Here is a 17,496-nt window from a genome sequence, read left to right as displayed (position 1 = left end):
TCAGCTTCTTCGGTTGCGCTGCTTTATACGATGCGGCTGGGAGCGCTGTCACGTGGTGCTTTTCATATAAAGTTTATCATTCAGAAAAACTGAGTACGCAATTCATACGTCATTGAAAATAGCGCAGTTCGATGCCCCACGTCGTTGACTACAACTGCCTCATTGACGCTTCAACAATTAGAACAGTAGTTCTATAATTATATGTTCAACTATTTTACGTAAATAATGTAATTAGGAAAATTAATATCGGCTAGTAAACTTTACTAGGAACAATAGGCAGTAGATTTCTTTTAAGTAAGGCTGGTGGCTTTATTTTTTTAATTGTGATGCGAGTTAACTGGAACACCTCATATACACATGCAAAAATGAAAACGTTTTCGGGGTTCAAACCACCACCCCTCCCAGCTATGCCAGCAACTTAGGAGTGTACTGACTGCAGTCATTACCCTTCTACATTTTTTTCTTTTTTGCAACTTAGTTTCTATGTGTCACACACCCTAGCTTTACCTAATGTCAGCACAGTACAGCAAGTTAGAAATGACAAAACACCTCACTTTGCAGGACGCACGTACCCCATCCGATAAGCAAGAACCACTTGATGATGTTGTCCTCAGCAATGAATGCAAGAACCAGCAGTGTGTGCAAATACAGGCCCTCACAAAACATCCAAAGGTAGTTGCACAGTAGAAAATACTGCGTCACAACATGAAGAACTTGGCACCAGTTCTGAAAGAGAACGTTGTAATGATTAAGAAATAGCCTCGCACTTATACATAAGCCAATTCATGGCTTATTTCAAGACACATTGCTTCTTGCTTCCTTACCGGATTCTCCTCTATAACGTGTGGTTGTGCGATGACATTGATATACCAGAGTATCCAGCATAAGTTGTTGATTATGAATGACGAGAACAAATTCTTGTGAATAGTGATGCGCCGGCAACGGAGGGCTCTGTGAAGGAAAACCCGTAATTTTGTATATATTGGAAGTAATGATTGTTAAGGTAACGACATTATCGTAGAATCCGATTATGAGTGCTAATGTTATAAAAAATGTAAGCTCCATGATCTTCTGCGCCTGAGTAGCCTTACATCTTAAAAATTTACCCCCTAACATGAACGATGCTTGGGAGATCTGAGTTGCGTACACACTCTTTATCTCAATTCGAAACTAGGTTTTTGACATAATGCATGAGGCCAAAGTTGTCATGACTAAAAATGAAATGGTTTGAGGATTTTAAGATGCTAATACTCTGTCTTACCTAATTATAAAGCAGAGTTACGCTTAAACCGTTGTGCTATCAACTCTGTCAAAAAAAAAAAAAAGAAAAATAGGCGCAGACTAGGTTACGTGGATTCCGCAGGCTCCATTACCATCGTAGCCGCTCTGTCCAGAGGTGGTTATTACTTCATTTGGACTAGTCGTTGTCTTAGAAACATTTGTAACAAATCTTTAGAAACCGCGTATGTGCCTTCCTTATGGCGACATGCGAAAGTTCTACCTTTACCTAAACGACGTAACAAACAGGTGTTCACTTACTATACCGGCCGATTTCTCTGACTTCTTTCTGCACCAAGCATCTCGAACACATAACTTAAAAACGTACCAGAAATCACTTAGATATCAATGGTACACTAAGTCACTGCCGGGATGGTTTGTTTCGGGGTGTTAGCATCGTAACTGAGTTAGTGGAAGTTATGCATAACATCGCTAAAGAAGTATATTTTATTAAGTATAAATATCACCGGAAGTGGACGACAAGAAGTAAGACTTGCTCTTCAAGACACTTTTTGTTAATTTTTATAGATCTGTGCAAAGCTTGTGTCACTTTCACACTTAATAAACTACTATGCAAGCTGAGTCTCATTCTAAATAATCCGAGACTGGTAGACTGGATTGTCAGTTTCTCTCAGATCATTTCCAAACATTACAATGATTCGAACTCCCGTTTTGTTGATCTTTCCTTAGGCGTACCATAGGGTACAGTCCTCGGCGCTCTTTTCTTTCTAGTTTACATTAATGACTTACCACAAAGCATAACAAATTAGACACGTCTGTATGCCCATGATTGCATTTTTACCGCACTATTAACTCTGCTGAAGACCACGAAGTTTCTAAAGGCGCGTTTTGACACTTTTACAGATGGCATCATTAGAAGAGCACAAATTTCACTATACCTGTTACAAGGACATTCACTAGGCGTTTAGTTCTCTCAGTTTACTCACAGTCTTTCAATATTTCTTATTTACTCATAGTATCCGAGTACAAGTATTTAGAACGTCTATTCACTGCCAATCTCTCTTGTAGAAAGCATATTGAAATAACAAGTAAAAAAGCTTTAAAAAGCTCGGTTATCTCCAGCGCACCCTACAAGTAACCTCTTAACACACTAAACTGCTCATGTACAAAAAACTAAGCCGTCCAGTCTTTCAATACGAATCTATAGGTTGGAATACATTAAATAAAAGCTTTATAAACAAGCTTGAGCTAATTTAACAGAAAACCATTGACTTTGTCTACCATGATTATGATAGAAAAGTTTCTTCACTTCGAATCTCTGTATTATCCATCTTACCACTTGCGCAACACGTCACCACAAGAAGGCTTAAAGTACATGCATGCCTTGATTAACTCCGCTCGTTGTGTCCGCTTAAATCAGTGCTTTCAGTTTGCTAAACGCTTCTGTGTTCGTAAATTGCACAGTGCAAATCTTGCGCCAGTTAAATATATAAGTGATTTGTAGAAATATAGCGACCTTTAAGCAAAAGATGAGCGATGAAGTATTTTGCTTGGGTTTATTCGCGCTTTTGCAAGGACCAATTTTTTTAGTCTGTGCTTTACATGTATTGTTATGCCACTGCTGCCATAGCTTACAATGTGTTGCAGTTTGTAAGTATGTATGAATAAATAAGTTAATTAAATGAATAATTAAATGTATAATTGCTATTAAGGAAAAAAGTTTACAGAATATTCGTTTCGTGTCCATATTTATAATCACTCCAGTTTCCAACAACAAGTAACACTCGAAATTAAAAATGGGGCTAATATATCAGTCTTAAAATGGGTGTAACACGAGAGTGAAAAATGTCTTCAGAGATGAAGCTGAGCGTTTATTTTGTATATTTTCGCCCACCATGCTGAAGGTATGAATGCTCCTGCAACAAAGTGTAATATGTCACCCAAAGAAAGGCAAACAGCTCGAAACTTGGAGCGCACAGCTCAAGCAGAAAGCACGCACGAAGTGAGCATACACAGGACCAAGAGAAAAAAAAAAGGAAACGCTACTAAACGAGAGCGGCAGGAGGAGGAGTAGAAAAACTTTATTCATCCCAAGAGGGAAAGGTGCGGTGGTGGAGTGTCAGAGGAGCCTACCCAGCGTAGGTCTCCGCTACCCTCTCGGCCCAATCCAAGATCTGGTCTTGGACCTCGGGCGCCGAGCTGCAGATAGCAGCCTACCACTGCTCCTTACTATTAATGTGTAGAGAATAGGGTGGTGGGTTTCGAGTACACCCCCACATGATATTGTCTAGGTTAGCTCTTTGTTGACAGAAAATGCACCAAGGGGAGGGGTATATCGCAGGGTGTATAAGATGGCGAAAAGATGGGTAGGAAACGTACCGGTCTGTAACTGGCGCCATAGTATTTCACGGTAGCGCGAAGCTCCATGATGTAAGGGGGGGTATATAGTGCGCTGTAGGCGGTAGTGATTTGTTATATCGTGGAAGGTCAAAAGACGATCTCTCGAGCTGAAAAAGGCCGCGTGGTCTAAGGCGCCATCAGAGGCCTGCGCTCGGCCAGTCATTCCTCGAGCACAGGTATGAGCCGCCTCATTGCCACTCAACCCCACATGCGCGGGCGTCCATATGAGAGCAGCGTCTTGCGTGGGAGGATGTTTCTTAAGAATTGAAAGGGCAGTTGATGAGATGTGACCTGCGCTGAAGTTGCGTATGGCAGCTTTGGAGTCACTTACAATCATTGTGATATTGGGGATGGATAGACCTAAAGCGATGGCAGCCTCCTCTGCCTCCTCCGAAGAGTTGACAGTGACGGATGCCGTTGTGAGCGCCTTGCCGTTATAGTCGACAGAAGAGAGGGCATAGGATGAGGAGGATGGGTATTCTGCCGCATCGACATAGAGCACGTCATTGGCTCCATGCATTGTTTTCTGTAGAGCTTTTGCTCTTTGGATTCGGCGCTTAGTATGATATGTTGGATGCATGTTTTAGGAAGGGGCAGTATGAGGAATTGTTGGTGAATGTTTTGGGGAATGTTGTATTTTGCGTTGGTGAGTGAGGTGAAGTTAATTCGGGTTGACGATAAAATGTGGCGACCTGCGCTAGTGGTCGCGAGCCTTGCGTACTGAGCTGTTAAATGGGCTTCACGGATTTCACATAGGGTATTTATAGCTCCTGTAGGGTGGAGTAGTGCATTAGAGGTATTGATTGCAATGCATAGCGCGTATTTGTAAACTCTGCGGAGGAGGATGTTGACTGATTCCTCCTCTGCTAATTTAAGGTGAAGGTAAGGTAGGGTATATGTGATTTTATTAATCACAAAAGCTTGTATTACACAAAGTAACTCTGACTCTCGGAGCCCTACATTTTTCTATGAGATTCTTCCTATCATTCTTATGGTGTTTTCAATGGTATTGCGCAATGCTTCGAGTGTGTACGTATTAAGTCGGTGGTTTTAGATAAAGAAACCTAGCACACAAATGCGTGATACTCTAGGAATGAGGCACCCATTTATGTGAACTTCGATCATTGGAACGTGTTTGTTCCGACGATGAGTTGTTAGAAGGAGTAACTCTGATTTAGTAGGGGTACAATAGAAATTCATCTGAGATCTTAGTGCTGCTATTGTATGTACAGCTGATTGTAGGGTGTCTTGAATGTGTCCATCTGAGCCTCCTTTCACCCATAAGGTGATATCATTGGCATAGATGGAGAAGTTAGTCAGGGATACGTTGAAGAGCGTTGGGTATAGGTAGCATAGCCAGGTTAAAAAGGATTGGAGAGAGCACTGACCCTTGAGGTGCTCCGAAGCTGCCTAGTGTATAGGGTGAGGAATGTTCTGGTCCTAATGTTAATGTAGCTGTGCGGTCTGTGAGGAAGCTTTTGATGTAAGAGTAGATTTTAGCGCCACAAGAAAAGCAGTTGAGGCCAGCATATATAGCTTAGTGGGCTACGTTATTGAATGCTCCATGTATGTCCAGACCAAGGATTGCCTGAGTATCCTCGCTCTGGTTAGGAGTTATGATGTCAAGTTGAAGGCGAAGCATCGCATCTTGCGCGGAAAGTGAGGGCCTAAAACCAATCATTTCTGGAGGCAGTAGTCCATTATCCTCCACGTGTCTCTGGAGGCGTGCAAGAACAACATGCTCCATAGTGTTTCCGAGACACGATGTTAAGGAAATGGGCCTCAGATTTTCTACTAAGGGAGCTTTGTTCGGTTTAGGTATAAATATGACTCGGGCATCTGTCGACAAAGGTGGAAGGGTGCCCGTGTCAAAACAGTCGTTAAAGTACTCAGTTGCAGCTTTAATAGAAATAGGGTCAAGATTTCTAAGTGATTTGTTGTTAACGCGGTCGGCACATGAAGCTGATGTGGTACGGAGTGTTGCGAGGGCGTGCCTAACTTCCGCTTCCGTTATCGGTGCATCTAATGACTCATTAGGTTTCTCTGTGTAAGATGGTATAGAATCCTTACGTAATTGAGGTAAATGCAACGTGCTGAGGTTACCGAAGAGCTGTCCTAAACGGTCACTGCGCTTGTGTAACAGTTTAGTGATAGCGCGAGAGCGTCGTGCGCGAGAAGTGCTGGGGTCTAGCAGATGTCTAAGAAGTTGCCACGTTCGTTTATTACTGAGGTGGTCATGCATTCCTTCACGAAGCTGACCCGAGTGTTGTGCCGCCAATTGAGTCGTGTATTGCTCGATTCATTGGTCTAGCTTCGCTCTCCTAATGAGGAGTTTCCTGTTGTGCCGCTGGTGTTTCCACCGTCGCAGAAGTGACTGTTTTACTTCCGACATATGGAGAAGCTTGGAGTCGAGAGTAGTTATCGGGGTGTCGGGGGGTAGAGTTTTCGTGCGAATTTCAACATCGTTTTGAAGCTGTTGAGTCCACTCGGTAAGATCTGCCATACGTGAGGGAGCGCGGCTGTTGTGGCTCTCTATAAATTTGTCCCATTATGTGAGCATCAGTGGTTTAGGTGCAATGGGTCTGTGTTTTAGTTGTAAAGTAATGCTAATAATGTAATTATCGCTGCCAAGATTAGTTTGGGTGTTAGTCCAAACCATTGTGGGGGCATTGTGAGTGAGGGTAAGATCGGGCGATGTATCTTTGTTCACACTGTACCCCAAACGAGTAGGCTTCTCCGGGTCGTTGTGCAGTGTAAAACGATGTGCCTGAATATGGGACCAGAGGGCTCTACCTTTCGGTGTAGATGCAGTGCAACCCCACGCTGGGTGCGAGGCGTTGAAATCCCCCACTATGAGGAGGGTGTGTTTGCCTGCCGAGGACGTAGCTCGGGCAAATAGGGAAGCGAAGCGGTGCCTTTGCTCTTGCGGTCTACTATATACGCTAAGAATGTATAAGAATGGAGAGTGAAGTTTATCAGGTAGTATTTGGAGAAAGTCGTGCTCAATGTCGATGTCAGCAAATTTTGAATAGGTATCTGTAAGGTACTTCTGAGTTAAGACATCAGTGTTTGGTTTAGTATCAGCCGGGTTTTGATGCGTTCTATAACCTGGCAGCTGCACTACAACATTTGTTTCTTGTAACGCAATGATTGGGGGAGGGGTAGGTTGTGATTTGATGTACTGCAGAAGGTTTGCCTTTTTTCGGTGAAACCTCCTGCAGTTCCCTTGCCATCCGCAAAGTTCAGTACGTTTACGAGCAGCCATGTTCGCTAGGTTGATTTGGCTTAGGTTAGGCAAGCTCTGGATGGTTAGCGTGGACCATGTCGATCCAATGCGTGACTTTATCTAGGGTTTGTTGCATCGGTAACATGGCTTGTTGTATCGAGGCCACCGACTCATGTAGCTTCTGCAAGGAAGCTGTGGAGAAGGTAATAAAATTGTCTAGTTTTTCCTCAAGTTTGGTTACTTTTTCTTTCTCTTTGTCAACCTTCTTCAGTTTCGCTTGGACTTGTTCTACTCGCTCATCGAATGACAATGTGGGAGTCGAGACTTTTCGTTTTCGCGCAGATGGTTGAGCGGGGTGCATAGCTACAGGGGTGGTTGAGAGAAAAGCTGGTGCTGGTGAGATAGGTGTAGGGGTGAAAGATGAGGTGGGGAGGTGTGTGGAGGTAGATGGTTGTTTGAAGGACTGAAGCTCTAGGCGTAGTTTTGCATTTTCTGCCCTCAACTAAGCCATCTCATCCTGCAATAGTTTGAGCTGCTTTTGAATGGAGCTTTCAGGGGAGGCTACATCAGCCCAGCTCACCTCGTGTCTAGGGCTAGTCTGAGGGCTGGAGTCTTGATGAATGTTTTTATTGCGGCTTTGGCTGTGGCTGCGGCTTTTTTGGCTTTGCTGTCTTGTTATACTGGGTGAGCGTTCTCTAGGAGCGTTCTTGAAAGATGTGCTTGAGTCAAGGAATAGAGCTGCATCTTGCTGGAAATTTGAGGGTGCATGCTTTGGTGTGGGCTTGTAGAGCTGTGGGCACTGGGGCGAGCCGGTGGGGTGATCAGTGTTGCACACCACACTTTTAGGCTCACATTCGTGACCAAGGAGTGGGTTTGAAATGCCAAAAATTGGACAAAAAGACTGAGGGGTGTCTGGGCATACGTCTGGTCGGTGGCCACGTTTGTGGCAGATTACAGGCTTCCATGTATGACGATAGGGTATGCATCTGGTGATGTCACCCTGATAGCTTATGTAGAAAGACACGCGCGTACCTCTGAAGGTGACCATGGTGGACGTTGTGGTACCCATGGGATGTCCATTCATGATGAGGCTTAGTCTGTCATAGTCCAATAGACTTGACAAGATGATTTCAGATGTGTGTTCCAAAGGAATATTACGGATGACCCCTCGGCAGGTATTCGATGGATTGGTAATGTGGGGGACCACTTCAAAGCTGCGCTAGTCCATCTTGATGGATTTGGTACGATGGTATGCTTCGGTGCGTGCCGAGTCCAGTGTGCTTATGAGCAGAATGTTGCTTACAGAGTTGATGCGGTGTTGGTCATGTAGGGAGCTTGTGAGCGCTGCCGCTTTTAGGACGGAATGTATGAGCTTCGAAAGTGGAGTGTCAGCCCAGCTGAGGCCTCCACGTATTCACAGGACTATTTTGTAGTCGTCTGCTGGAAGTGGAGGGGGTCTGGGGGCACTGCGATGAGTCGATGGGAGAGCTTTCTGTGACTCTTCTTGCGAAGTGTTGATGGCAGGCGTCGATTTCTTCGGGGATTAAGCGGGCTTTCTGGCCCTGGCATACACTTGTCGCCAGCTGCCTTCATCATCATCGAGAGCTTCGGTGGAGGGAAGCTCCTCTCCCTCTGTTTCGTAGATGACCATATTGGTAGGCCTAGCCGGTAGGCCTAGCCGGTAGGCCCACAGAGGTAGTCGAACGCTGCCAAAAAGTCAATCTTCGTGGATGCGAACTGCAAAGCACTCACTTGAAATCACTTTAGATGATGCGGTCAATTCAGTAGGAAGCTTCCCATTTGTTCAAGTTGCCATTGAATCACTTCGAGAGCGGCAGAACACGCTCCGCGTGCCCGCTTCTTGACAGCGGCAGAGCCCGAGCAAGGCGCGCGACCGGTTCGCTCCGAAACCGAAAAAGCGGTAATTTTCTTATCTTCGCAATACGACAGCATGAATTGGCTCTCCGGCAATGTGACATTGTCTGGTCGCATGAAGTGTCGGAGTTGCAACTGCTAAATGTTTCTTCCTCCGTGACCGCGGTATAAAACACCTTCGTGTTAAAAAAAAGAATGCGCATATTTTATGGCAGCTGATTGTCAAGGTGAAAGGTGGCAAGTGCCATCGAAAGGCTTTGATAATTTATATGAAGTGTGGAGGCCTTCCACGTTTCGATTGTTTGGAATGCAATGTTGAAGTAAAATTATCAAAGGCGTATCTCATGCATGGACGCAAGAGGACTTAAAGGCGCAAGCCGTGCGGTGTCGCCATGTCACCGTTGTCATCTTAATCGCCATCCCCAGCCGTATATTTTGTCGAGGGTGTGGTTGTTTCGGATGATGATAATCATAATAATAGGGGTAATGATTCATTGTAGCTGCGCCCTTCGTAAATTCACACCGTTCACCCATCCACTCGACACGCAAGTCACATGAAGTGGCCGCTGGCATGATTCTGTGCATCTGCCATGCAATACTACATCTCTTGACGTGGCTGCTTATTCGACATGGAAACTGTATGGTTCATTTTTGCAAAGTGGTTGCTGGCACAGACGTAGCTCAGTTGTAGAACACTTGACTACGGTGACTGGTGTGGTTCGATTTGCTTCATAACCTCATTTTAATTTGATGTTTCTGCAAGGCAAGCTGAGGCATCGAAAAGGAGTTTCATAATTTACCTGTACAACAGTGGTAATAAAATTTGTGACAACATCATTTGCATGAAATGGCAAAATAGGCGCAGTTTTCATAAGGGCTCAAAATCATTTCATATTCTTTATTAGTTTTATTACTTCCGTTTTTTTTTTAGTTTTGCATGTATCAATTTATTACTCGTCATATACTAATGGCAGAGTTTTCTAGTTTTCTGCAAGGGTAGAATTGGACACTTAACAAAATTGGAACTAAATTGAAGCCCCCTCCCCCCCCCCCCCCCACAGAAAGTACATTTGGTGTTATGCGCTCAACAAGTACAAATGGAAGATTGAAAAAACTATGCATTCTAGCTCACCTGATGTTAATGCGAATAATTAAAACTTCTGAGAATTTCCGAAGAGGTATACCTGTGAATGCTTCAGAAAAAAACACCTACTTCTAGAAATGTAAGGAGAATATGCCAATAAAGCCTGTGAAAGCACAATTTTTTTAAATTCATGTGGCTGTAGTCCTTTAATTGTCAGCACTGCAGTCAACAATTTATCAGACGATATTTGTAACTAAAACTGTGACTGGTATTTCTGACTAAAAGCTTCAATGCACTGACTTTGTGCAAGCATCCCAAATGTGAAGGCCACGTCTAGATAACCATCTTTTCATGTTATTGTATTGAGGAAAAATGGCAAACAATTTATTTCTCAAACCACAAACAATAAAGAGTGATTTACTTTATTAAAGATAAAGGAATTTTCGCATTGCACAATTAGAAAATCAAACCTGATAAACGAGCAAAATCTCCCCCCCCCCTCCACTAACTAAGGTCCACTGTGTTATCCTATCACACATTGCGTCTTTCATGGCGAGCTTTTGATGAGGCTGTTTAGTCTTAATTAGATGTTCTGGTGCAACTGTTAAAACGGTGATGATTCAGCTTCAACAACGCTACAAGCATTGCATGTATGGAAGCTAACAACTGACAGAGTTCAAAGTCATCGGTATTCAAATTGTGTATTGATTACTACACGCAGTGGAACCACATACCAACAGCTTTTATACTTTCTGTAGCTGACGTGACTGCATTACATATTATATTACAAATGAATAAGCAATCGCTTACCTGAAGTAGCAAAATATGAAGATTGATATGAGGAGCGCTACAAGAGATATGGAGTATCCAGTCACGTACAAGGAATTCACCAAGTTGCGGAACTGCAATGCGAAGGAAAAAAAGACATCACAAAACCGGGCACCCAGCAAAACTGAAGGCCGGCAAATAATTTTTATAAGATAATTCAATCCGCCTTACAATACTCATTACGTTTACAACAACAACGTTAATACAGAGTTATCGATTCTTTATTTATTACTCGATGTGGCAATGCAAATAAGTTCGCAATATAACAAACCAAAACGATTGGATACGAGCTTTTTTTTCTGCCTAGACAACAATGAGTTGCTTACTTTGCCATACAAGTTCTAAATTTTGACATCGCGAATTATCAAATTACCTCTCGTTATGATAATACTTTAGTTCAGTATCAGACAAACTTCCAGAAATTTTTTTTTATGCAACACGCACTAGAGACCATTAGAGACTGAAACACTAAACACATCTTTTTGGTAGACATGTGAGCGTTTTATTGTAAGTCCTGCTTTTGTGCGGTAATTTGTTTCAGTGTATAGGCCGGCCTTGGTGATAACTTGATTTAAAATATAGAATGTGTTCCTGCGACCATTATTCAAACGAGGCACAGTGTCAGACAAAGCCAATTTATTAGATTACAAGCTGGCATACGTGTACTTCGCCGCAAACAACACATACACCTCGTTTCACCAGATGTAACGTTTATTAGATTTATGATTAAAAGTTATTGTTTAAAAATGCGATTAGAGCAACAATACATTGTCGCACTTGATATGATTGCTATATGACCAACAAAATGCTACATATAAAGTTAATCTTGTGATTCAGCAAAACTGGTATTGTCACTTTTCGTTTCGTTGGTGATGGCTGGTCTGACATTTTTTTGTACCTTTCGAAAAAAACCACGTGGGCGGAAACTTTATGCAGCAAAATGATGAACAAAAAGCACAATAATTTTGATACTTGATTTTGATATTTGTTGTTGTCAGACGCTCGGCCAGTACAGATCTCAGAGACCACCATGCTGATCAATCTAAAACAGACTTAGTGCAAGCATCAAAAGCTTCAAAATAAATATAAACACCCCGCGCCTCTAAAAAATATCGTCACGAAAAGTTTCTGACATTTTTAATGCATCGGGGCACTTTTTCACTCAGTGGAACAACAAACAAATGAAAGAAGAGGCCTCTGGTTTGAAAACCCCACCCAACTTAGCCGACCGTCCTTGACGCGATGACTGGTTTCATTGTAACCAATGAAACTCAGCGCGCTGAAGAGAGGATTTCACTTTCTCGTATTGGTGGCTCGTTCATTAGGGGATGTCGCAAGAGCTTAGGAATATATCCGGAGTTTTGCAAAGTTTGGCCGACTGTGCATAGCACCCCCGAAAAACACGGAAAGCACGTGAGGATGAAACAACAATAAATAAAAACCTAGACAAAAGATATCGACGTCAGTTACAAAAACAACTGCCTTCTTGCGCGCTCCAACAAGTTAAACATGTCACGGCCTGCGCTTGGTCAGCATGTATTTTGAAGATGCCGTTTGTAGAGTATAAATCATCGTGCCTTCTTCATTTTGAAGATCAGTTTGCTTTGTGTGATATAAATGTATATTATCTCTGATATTTCGTCCCGCTATACGCATTTGTATTCAATTTTTTGTTTTCTTTTTGGTTATAGGCCTTGGGTACCGTTTTTATCGTCTTTTAGCTAGCGCTTCTGTGTATAAGTTGATACAGGCTCGTTTGAGCGCATAAAAAGGCTTGCTCAAGTGCTAATTATTTCATTTAGTCTTCGTCTAAATTACGCTTAAGCCTATCCGCGTATGTACCAACTCGCCCTAGTCAAAGTGATATTCTTACTTGTGGCGTACATTGAGTTTTGTATAAGCTGCTCTCGATCATTTCTCGTTAATACCTCCTCGATTGAATAAGTCGAACACAATAAATGAAATGGCCATTGTGCCTATGTTGTTGGTAAACACTGCTAATTACGTAACACGTGAGAGGAAGATCAAAACTGTGTGCACTGAAGAGAACAGGAAAACAAAAAAAGCGTGTCATATCGAAAGGCTCCCGCCTCTATAAGCAGGAAATGCCCCGTACCAAATGTGATTGATGATGTAATGGTTGTGTCAGCGTAGTCTGATCGATGAGCACTGCATAAATCGATGAGCCTGAGAAGCCGGCAAGTTTCGCAACATAATAAATGAGGCGATTAATGAATGAAAAGAGCCATCGTCTCTCCATGGCTTCTATGCTACTAAAGCGTCTCATCGTATCATCCGTTAAAGGCAAAGACACACAAACACCTACGTGCACGCATAAATTTTGTAGGCTTCCGTCGTTTTAGATTCATGGTGACAAGTGGTAAAATTGCTTGTGCGCTTGGAAATTGGAAGTGCTGCCTAATATGATGTGGCACAACAGATTGATGGAACAAGTGGAATTTTTGAGTGCTAGTTTTTCTTCTTTAGACAGAATAATAATGACCTAATCTATTATTTTTTTTAATACTGTGACAGAACAGAGCCACTTGAAGATTCATATATGTTTTGTACTGCCAGTGCATTTTTTTTGTTATGGAGAATTTATCTGACCCGTAAATGGAGCCTAAATTGCAGCACAGCCAGCAGCACTCATGATGTTTTAGTTTTGTGGCTCAATATTCCGGAGTCCCATGACTAAAGACGCAAAAGCACCATCAATAAGTTTATTGACACTCAAAATCTATGCCATCACCTGATTGCCTATTAAAAATACATTAGGCACATCTGCAACGTGATATGCTTATTGAAACAAAAGAATCGAGATTTGAAGTTTCGCAAGCGCATCAACTGATATATCAACAGCAATAACATTTCCTGAATTCTGCTATCAACAGTGTTTCTTATTAGTGTGTAGCGTCTTCTGTGTCATTTCTGTGTCAACAATCAGTGTCAACAATCTGCAATGTACTGTCTGGTAGCAAAGTTTATAATGCTTCAGAAAATGCACTTGGTCCGATTAGAGGAATGTTATCATTTTTATTTATAGATAGATCTACAGCCAATAGGGAACTAAGTGCGTGTATTCGCATACCTGCTCATAAAAGGGACACAAGTTGTCCATGTTCTAGAGTGACATCGTCTTAAGTAGATAATCAAAAGCCGCGAAGTGTATTTCTGAAGTGAGCCCAAGCAGTCCACAGTGGTTGACATATTCTGACCCGGATGCAGAAATACATCCGATAAAAAATTCTCTTTTTTATGTGGATTAGACATGACCACTAATAAAGGCTTCGCAAAAAAAAAATACCATCACTTTCTTGGGGGCGTGGCACTCATTATTTCATGGATACCTAGCCATGTTGAAGTATCGCGTTTGAGTATTAGAAAATAGTGTAGCGCACAAAGTTCATAAAACAGCCAAATAAAAGAGTCTCAACTGCATGACTTTGTTCTTCAAAATTCTTGAACTATACCCGTAGCCTGCTCCACCAGCCAAGCAAACAGAGAGACAAAAAGCTGTCCCTAATAGATTCATGCCTATGTTTTACGGGAAACCATACCATTTACCTCTCTAATGACCTTCGCTTAATTAGTATGCAAATGAATAACGTTCTCAAGTGCTTCAGCCGAGTGTGTAATCATATAGTGCGCACAACACAACGAACAGCGCATTCACCTGCATCGTCACCTAAAGATGATCGACAGACCACCTCACCAACTCAATTACACACTGCTTCGCACTTCAGGTGTTACGCTGTCGAAGGTATGCATGAAGCTCGTTAGGCAAATTGCATACCTTCGCTCGTCTAGCCGTTAAATTTCGTGGTTAAAAATGATGTTGCGAGGTGAGCACGGGCTTGTGCGTGAGGCATCGTAACCGTCTGCGAATGAGATAGAATCGACTGAAGACAACTAATTGTTAAAAGATGTGTAACAAGATATTGATAGCCATACAACGGAGTTTGTTGTCGGCACAGAAGTTCTTGATGTATTACCCAGCCTAAAAAAGAAGTTATATATTGGGCTATATAACATTAATATTCATTTTATATTAGCCCCGAGGAGGAACACTGGCGTCAGTGCAGTCGCGGTGAAGTGACGTCACAGAACGGACTCGCCTGATCCGCCACTGACGCATGCCGACGGTCGCTTTTTCCGAGCCCACTGTGTACCCGCTCTTCAGCGATACAGTGGCGATTCCTTCTCAATTTCAAGTTTTAGATTATTAAAGGTACAAAGTACTAAAGGTACGAAGTAAAGGTAATTATTGCTGTTGAAAGTTAACTAATCTGCAGAAAGTATCAATCCGATTTGAAAATGAATGCGCAGGACAGCCAGACATTAGTTGACTTCACCATGCACGTAATCGACGAAATCAGTCTTAAGAAAATATTTGTGCTAAATGGGTCTGACTTCAGGACAACTTGGCATACACTACACGATTAAACATTTGTGTCGAGGTATTACGAATGAAATCGTGACGTTCTCAGTTAGCTCACAGCATTGCGATTTGCTGTGCAAGCTATGTCTGCCTCTGCAAATAGAGTAGCTCATTAGACAGAATTCTGCTTTGTGACGAAGAAAGCTTTAGACAGATTTGTGTTTCATACACAATCCCTTATAATAGTAAGAAAAAAACGGGAACGCTGCAAACCACAGAATGGTTTCAGGATTATGAGAAGTCGTAATACTCGGATCTCATGTACAGATTTATTCTCAACAGTCGTCATCGTTAGGTAGTTGTATACCCTGGTTTACGCGAACAGCTGACTAGATAGCCTATCACGTCATAAAGGGTACTGTTCACTTCACGTACTAGCACTGCTGATAGCAAGCGTTAGCAAAACAAATGCCAGAAGTTCGAAATGAGCTGTTTCGATGGCACACGTCGCTTCGTGGCGCACGTGACAACAAAACGTCCTTTGCACACTCTGAGGCAACTACTGGTTTCGCACGTCTCCTTCATATACAGATTGACGCTGTTCTGGGGTACTCAATCGTGGAAAAATTTTATTCGTCAGGTGACTACCTGAACTAGTACTCACAAGCGTGACAGCACAGTTGCTAGGACGTTGCACGTAGACACTATCTGAAATCAGTAGCAGTTTCTGCAACTAACCTTCAACTTGTTTTTCAAGTGAAACGGAGCGCCAATATAATTCCCCAAAACATGAAGCTAAATAACGAGATCAAATATCGGCAGCTACACACAAGAAAACCTAACAGAACAGCTGCGACGGTATACTCGGGCGAGCGCATTCGAGATATTTTGCAACACTCGATGCTAACTGTAGCACGCACCCATAGGAAATAAAAAAAAATTCCGCCATATCCACGAAGTGAATGATGATGAGTGGGCGAAGCTCCGGAGGTAAACCTGGTAAGCCATGAATCCTCTGTACATTTTGCCCACTCGATTTTATTACATCGCTCCCCCTAGCGTACGTCGCCGCACTAAATCGAACGATTGCCTTCAACCAATGACACGCGCCATATGTGACATCATTCCTATTTTATAAGATCTCGCGTCTTTCATCAACTACAAGTACCGCTTTCTAGAACATCTTGCATCTTTTCATCATCAGCTACAAGTACCCCCATCTAGTAAACACTATACAAGAACTAAACGAGAGGTGGCTACATACAGGAGACGGTACCGCCATCTAGTGAACACTGCAAGAACTAAACTAGGGGTGGCTACATGGATGGATGGATGCTATGAGCGTCCCCTTTATAACGGGGTGGTGACAAGTATGCCACCAGGCTCGACAAAAAAAAAACTTTTTTCCTTTTTTTTTATGTTGGCCTAATGCCTCTACTTCGATAAATTCTATCTTAATGGAAAAAAGGTAAATTTTCAGCTTAAGTTCTCTGCCATTTACGGCACACTGTCCATATTTTATTTTTCCAATATTTATTTTTGTCCTTTCTCTCTAATTTTCTGCCACCAATACTCTAACCGTCTCTTACTTATTTCAATCGCGGGTGTGTTCAGCTTTCCATTGTTGTCCCTAAAACCCAAGGCTTCCTGTAGGCTCGTGCCCAAACGTACACCTGGGTGGATATCTCCACATTCAATCAGAACATGCTCCGCCGTTTCCTTATCTTTCCCGCAGCATGTGCACTGTTCTTCTTCTTTACTGAATCTTGCTTTATAACTACGCGTTCTAAGGCAACCCGATCTCGCTTCAAACAGTAAAGCGCTTCCCCTTGAATTATCGTAAAATGCCTCCCTCCTTATTTCATTTTTGCCCTTTCGGTAGTTACTCAAAGCCGGTTTTTTCTCCATAGCTGCCATCCAGTAAATCCTCTCCGCCTCCCTGACTTTTCCCTTAACGCTCTTTGTTGACATATGGCTCACAATACCAGCCGTATATTTACTAGTGAGTCTTCTAGTTCTTTTTCTCCACTGTGTGTCCACGCTCTTCCTATACAAATAACGGAACACCTTCTCTGCCCATCTACTCTCCTTCATATTTCTTAGCCTTTCTTCGAACCTTATTTTGCTCTGCGCTTCCCTCGCCTCAAAACCTGCCCACCCCATATCGCCCTTTACAGCCTCGTTTGTCGTCTTCCCGTGAGCACCCAACGCGAGGCGTCCCACAGTCCTTTGATTTACATCCATTCCCGATTGCACCTCTGCCCTCATGCACACCACTGAGTTCCCAAAAGTAAGCCCTGGAACCATTACACCCTTCCACAGACCTCGAAGCACCTCATACCTATTGTATCCCCACAACGCTCTGTGCTTCATTATTGCCGCATTCCTCTTTCCTTTTGCTGCCGAGGCTTTTTCCTGTACCTCCATGTATCTATCACTCTCATTTACCCATACTCCAAGGTA

General features: G+C 42.8%; 1 protein-coding gene across 8 annotated transcripts in view; it reads right to left on the bottom strand.

The window, feature by feature from the left end:
- Positions 1-17,496, bottom strand: part of LOC119178493 (calcitonin gene-related peptide type 1 receptor) — a 210,027-nt gene that overhangs the window by 21,119 nt on the left and 171,412 nt on the right. For all 8 annotated transcript variants that reach the window (XM_075885003.1, XM_075885011.1, XM_075885014.1 and 5 more), the window contains 3 exons: positions 10,635-10,726; positions 825-951; positions 573-726 (listed from right to left, as the gene is read on the bottom strand). In XM_075885003.1, the coding sequence (XP_075741118.1) occupies positions 573-726; positions 825-951; positions 10,635-10,726 (373 nt within the window). The remainder of the gene's footprint in view (positions 1-572; positions 727-824; positions 952-10,634; positions 10,727-17,496) is intronic.

The sequence above is a fragment of the Rhipicephalus microplus genome, chromosome 1 (genome assembly GCF_043290135.1).
Source record: "Rhipicephalus microplus isolate Deutch F79 chromosome 1, USDA_Rmic, whole genome shotgun sequence".
Taxonomy (NCBI): Eukaryota; Metazoa; Arthropoda; class Arachnida; order Ixodida; family Ixodidae; genus Rhipicephalus; species Rhipicephalus microplus.
Note: the sequence above shows the minus strand (reverse complement) of the source record. Positions and strands in the feature narration are given on the sequence as shown.